Source organism: Grampus griseus (assembly GCF_964374135.1).
Source record: "Grampus griseus genome assembly, chromosome: 5".
Lineage (NCBI taxonomy): Eukaryota > Metazoa > Chordata > Mammalia > Artiodactyla > Delphinidae > Grampus > Grampus griseus.
Window position 1 is genome coordinate 62375270 of NC_138998.1, and position 6000 is coordinate 62381269.

At 44.4% G+C, this 6000-nt stretch overlaps 1 protein-coding gene across 2 annotated transcripts in view; it reads left to right on the forward strand.

Annotated features, from left to right (window-relative positions):
- The window catches only part of SENP2 (SUMO specific peptidase 2), a 40552-nt gene extending 35136 nt beyond the window's left edge, over nucleotides 1-5416 (forward strand). For both annotated transcript variants that reach the window (XM_082654669.1, XM_082654670.1), the window contains 2 exons: nucleotides 2538-2633; nucleotides 4131-5416. In XM_082654669.1, the coding sequence (XP_082510795.1) occupies nucleotides 2538-2633; nucleotides 4131-4193 (159 nt within the window). In that variant the 3' untranslated portion in view covers nucleotides 4194-5416. The remainder of the gene's footprint in view (nucleotides 1-2537; nucleotides 2634-4130) is intronic.
- The last annotated feature ends 584 nt before the right edge of the window (nucleotides 5417-6000 follow it).

Here is a 6000-nt window from a genome sequence, read left to right on the forward strand (position 1 = left end):
GCCGGAGGGCGTCTGTTCTTTGCTCAGACAGGATGGGGTTAAAGGAGCCGCTGATTTGGAGGCTCTGTCTCACTCAGGCCGGGGGGGAGGGAGGGGCACGGAGTGCGGGGCGAGCCTGCGGCGGCAGAGGCCGGCGTGACGTTTCACCAGCCTGAGGCGCGCTGTGCGTTCTCCCAGGGGAGTTGTCCCTGGATCCCGGGACCCTGGCAGTGGCGGGCTGCACAGGCTCCCCGGAAGGGGGGTGTGGATAATGACCTGTGTTCGCACACAGGCTTCTTGGTGGCGGCAGAAGCAGCCCCAGCGTCTCATGCCCGTCTCTGGGGTCCGCGCTGTTAGCCGCGGCTCGCGCCCGTCTCTGGAGCTCCTTTAAGCAGCACGCTGAATCCCTTGTCCTCGCGCATGAGGAAATAAAGAGGGAAGAAAAAGTCTCTTGCCTCTTCGGCAGGTCCAGACTTTTGCCTGGACTCCCTCCCGGCTAGCCGTGGTGCACTAACCCCTTCAGGCTGTGTTCACGCTGCCAGTCCTCTGCCTGCGATCCGACCGAAGCCCCGAGCCTCAGCTCCCAGCTCCCGCCCGCCCCGGCGGGTGAGCAGTCAAGCCTCTCGGACTGATGAGTGCCGGTCGGCACGGATCCTCTGTGCGGAAATCTCTCCGCTTTGCCCTCCGCACCCTGGTGGCTGTGCTCTCCTCCGTGGCTCCGAAGCTTACCCCCTCTGCCACCCGCAGTCTCCGCCCGCGAAGGGGCTTCCTAGTGTGTGGTCACTTTTCCTCCTTCACAGCTCCCTCCCGCTGGTGCAGGACCCGTCCCTATCCTTTTGTCTCTGTTTATTCTTTTTTCTTTTGCCCTACCCAGGTACGTGGGGGGTTTCTTGCCTTTAGGGAGGTCTGAGGTCTTCTGCCAGCGTTCCGTAGGTGTTCTGTAGGAGTTGTTCCACATGTAGATAGATGTATTTCTGGTGTATCTGTGGGGAGGAAGGTGATCTCCGCGTCTTACTCTTCCGCCATCTTCCCGGAAGTCCCCTGCTGGATCTTTAGTTGCGGCAAGTGGGATCTTTTGTTGCAGCATGTGAACTCTTTTTTTTTTTTTTTTGCGGTACGCGGGCCTCTCACTGTTGTGACCTCTCCCATTGCGGACAGGCTCAGGACGCGCAGGCTCAGCAGCCACGGCTCACGGGCCCAGCCGCTCTGCGGCATGTGGGATCTTCCCGGACCGGGGCACGAACCCGTGTCCCCTGCATCGGCAGGTGGACTCTCAACCACTGCGCCACCAGGGAAGCCCATGTGAACTCTTAGTTGTGGCATGTGGGATCTAGTTCCCGGACCAGGGTTTGAACCCATGTCCCCTGCATTGGGAGCATGGAGTCTTTGCCACTGGACCGCCAGGGAAGTCCCCTAATGGCTCCTTTTTAAAGTAAGCTACATTAGTTCAATTTTAGCCCTAACCTCTATATAATGGCTTGACTATCTTTATCCAAAAGCATTTTCATTTCTAAGCTGAATAATTAGAAGAGTAAGTGTTGAGATTTCCTGAGGAAAGCACAGATAAAAGAAGAGTTTGTTAGGATGAGGAACTGTGTTCTGGAATGGGAAATGTAATAAAGAAGACAAATTCTCTTCATTTGTGTGGTGGAGTCTAAAGCTCTTTCCACTCTGTGATTGATGCTGGGCTCAGGAGAGAAGTTCGAGGTACCTACCATATGTATGGGTGGTGTGCATTTTCAATCTTTTCCTTTTTACAATAATCATGTGTATTTTTTGAATAAAAATTGAGTTGTTGTCATCTAGTATGTTTTCCAGCAGTGGAATTAGACTCTCCTATTCCCCTTATAACTGACAGCCAAAGTGTGTAAGGGGCTGGCCAAGATTAGTGCAACACGGGCTTGGGGAATGTGTGAGTTTACTTCACCTGGGCTTGGAATCCACCACCTTTGGTTTATGGTGCCTTTAAGTGCTGCTTGCAAGCAGTAGTGGTTTTTTTTTTTTCAGGACAGAACTGAACATCATGGCAAGATTTCCTAACTGGTTAAACCCTATAAAGAGTCTTTTTTCTCTCTCCTGCTTGCAGCTGTGGGGGTCCAAAGCAGTAGTCTTAGTTTTCCGGCTAGGGAAGACAAGTCAGACTCTGCAGTTAGGAAATAGTTTAGTTGTATTGTAAGCATATCTCTGGTTGAACCACACTTAGCCATTTTCAAAATTTATGAATGCCTTTGAAACAATTCTGACTAGAATTCCTGTTCCTGGTAATAAACCTTCTTTCAGTTTGCTTTATATGAGAGCTGAGAGATTGAACTCTCACTTTGCTTTTCTCTTTCCTTCTAAAAAACATTTTCCATGAGGCTCACATACTCCATTGTCATGGGTTGGGTTTTTATGCCACATAAAGACTAATTGTGTTTGTGTTTGTGTGTTTGTGTAATACCAGATTTAACATTTACCTTTATAATATTGTTTGTCCACAGTAATATTTAGAAAAAGTCAAAGGAGTTTGTATTTGATGAAATTTCACCCCTTCCTCTCTTCTTTTTTTGTAATTTTAGGAGATTCCTCAACAGTTGAATGGGAGTGATTGTGGAATGTTTACTTGTAAATATGCAGATTATATCTCTAGGGACAAACCTATCACATTTACTCAGGTGAGTGGAGACCCCTCCTCATCCTTTTACTTGTTATTAAACAAGATAAACTCAGAGCATGTTACCAGTGCCTGGCACACATTAAACTGTTAATAATGGTAGTTGTGCTACTATTATTGCTGTAAACCTTGGCCATAGCCCTACTCTTGCTAGTATCAGGGTTTGTCACTGTATCTGCTCTCACGTTTATCCTAGTCTTTGGTGACCAGTGGGGCAATTTGCATATCTCTGAACTCCAGTGTTCACTGGTTCTTGAGTGTTACTAATATTTTTAGCCAAAGAAGGAGGCACATCAGAATATGTAACAGCATGGGGAAATCAGGCCTTGTGAGAACTTAAGCTGCAGGTCTAAGATGTAACTATGAATGCTGATTTTCCCTTCTGTTCTGATTATTTTTGGTTCTCCATAGCTCTGCATTTGAGTGGAAATTCAAATATGTTGAGAACTCTTGAGTATTTATGTTTGTAATAGTGGATTCTCAGTCTTTTTACAACCAAGGACAACCTCCTTTAAAAAATAGTTTGCTTTAACAGACCTCATCTTGATAGCTACCAAATTGTACATATTGAATAGTAGGACTAATAATAACCCATTCTAAGCTTTTGAACAACATGAACTAACTAGGGCTCCCATGCTGAATTAATAAAATTGGTTAGCTTCAGCAGTTTTACTAAGAATAAATATGTAATTTTTTACTACAAGTTTTGAGCTATTTAAAATAATTTATGAATCCATGTGTTAAGACTTTTTAGGCCTCTTCACACTAGTTTATAGTAAAATGGTATATCCAACTATTTATAAGGAAACTCCAGGAGTACCTCAAGGGTATCTGATTTCATCAAAAAGAGTTACAGGTGATTTTGGATTTGTCTTGCATGTTGTTGCTTTGAAAATTGGACCATGTAGTGATTATCAGTTAAAGCAGAATAATATATTAAGAAAAGCCTCTAATTCTTTGATGCTTCTAAAGAAGGAGTTATTAATTCTCTGAACCTAATCACATGAGATTTGAAGGGGGGATGTTGCTATTTGAACAGAATTGGCCATGGACAACATTTGGTATAGCACAGAGTAATTTGCAGGTTTGTTTTTTTCTTTATTTAAATAGACTTCATGTTTTTCTCATAAGAGAGCAGAATATGTTAATTTTAGAATGTTTTGAAATACAGGTAAGTAGAAAAGTTACTTTTTGTGCCGCCACTTAGCTATTTCCCTTTTTGGTACACGTTTTTGTTATGAAGTTGTTGTTGGACTCTATTGTATAATTCTGCATCCTGCTTTGATTTTCCTTAACATGGAAAAATGCTTATGATACATATAATAATACAAATAACCTCCTTTTTTTATGGCTTTGTAAGTCTGTACCATGATGTGGAAAAGTCAAGGCTTACACAAAGGACATTGACATCCTACTTTATTTACATGCTGCAACTAAAGGTTGTTGACGCTGGGCACTTTCACGTGTGATGTATGTGTTATTTGTGGATTCTCTGCAGCACCAGATGCCTCTGTTCCGGAAGAAGATGGTGTGGGAAATCCTTCATCAGCAGTTGCTGTGAGAACACCCTGCCGCAGTCCCTCCCGCTGCTGGTGGTTCTTTCACAGATGGACGTTTCCATATACCTCATGCATTGTGGGTTAAAAAGTCCCTGCATCACCTCTGTTCTCTCACAGGTACTGAGCTGTTAGAAGTGCATGAAGGCCCCTCTCTGCACCCTAGTCCTGACTTGGTGTGTGGAGGGCTGCTTGCAACCCTGTTTATAAGGCCATGCCTGCTCAGAGCCCTGGACTATCAACCCACACAAGAACAAACGCTAATTAATACTTTTTTAAGATTTTTTTTTTTTCCCTGTGAATGTGGGAAATGCAGGATTTATTCTATGATTTTTCTGTGTGTTTGTTCATGTGTATTCATTCACTCACTCATTTGCAAACATAATGGGCAGTGGCTGTTTTCTGCTGCTCTTTTGAAGTTAACTCTAAATTTCTCATTTGGACTATTTATTTCTGAAAGGAATGTTAAGCTGCCCCTGCTGAAGATCAGGAGGGAAATCAGTGGGGGGCGGAAGGGTTAATTAACTTCTCTAGCTGGAGCAGTAACTGCCAACTTGAAGCAGGAGGTCTTCTTTCTTTTGAGGCTTGAAAATGCCAGGAGAAGCGCTGTGGTGTAGGGCTCTGGTTGCCTTTCAGAGGAAGTTCCACACTACAGCATTGGCACGGTGTCGTGGAAAAGTGGAACTGTGGCCAAGGAACTCTGGCTATCCAAGTGTCTTCAGAAGAGTGTCATGGTCATCCTAAAGAGACTTCCCTTTCTGGAAATGAGGTGACTTAGCTACTCTTAAAACTGGATTTGAAGTCACTGTAAACCCTAAATCTTCATTTTCATCCCAGATCTTGTTGAGTATAAGCCTCAGATATGTAAGGGCTGGCCTGAGCTGTTTATTTCAAAAGATACTATTCAGTTTAAAGCTATTTTCCTCAAAGTTTTTTTTTCTATATATAAAGCCAAAATTAAGTTTTGTACTCATTAGTATTTACATCTCCCCATTCCACCGCCACTGAAACCTGTGCAAGAAAATTTAGTACTTGGCTCTGAGGTTGCCAGTTATACAGTAGTCTATTTTGCCTATGAAAGTTTGTATTTAACTGTTTTGTTCATTAAAAACCTTACAGTGGTTATGCATATTTAATTTCAGAAAGTTTAGAGTTGGTCAGAACATATTTTGCAAGATCTAGTGCCTAGTGTTGCTTTTCTGATGTAATAAAAGGTTGTCTGGCAGAACCTGAAAAGTATACGCTGATTTCTAACCCTTTCCCTACTTAAACCTCCCACACTTCTCCTCGTTCACAAAAGTAAGAGGTCAAACCAGAAAAACTGGGCATCTGTTAGCTATGAATCAACATGTCTGCCATCTGGAGGCCCTGGCTTCTGGTCACAGAGGCATACTCTTTTTTTTTTTTTTTTTAATTTATTTATTTAATTTTAGCTGCATTGGGTCTTCGTTGCTGTGTGTGGGCTTTGTTGCGGTGAGCAGGGGCTGTTCTTCGTTGAAGTGCGTGGGCTCTAGGCGTGCAGGCTTCAGTAATTGTGGCACATGGGCTTAGTAGTTGTGGCTCGCAGGCTCTAGAGCGCAGGCTCAGTAGTTGTGGCGCACGGGCTTAGTTGCTCCACGGCATGTGGGATTTTCCCGGACCAGGGCTCGAACCCGTGTCCCCTGCATTGGCAGGCGGATTCTTAACCACTGCGCCACCAGGGAAGCCCTACAGAGGCATACTCTTGCAGGCAGTTTTCCCTGAGATGTGTAAAGGTCTTGGTATAAGACCTGGGGCCTCTGGTGAGGATTGAAACTGCTGGGCCTACTTGAT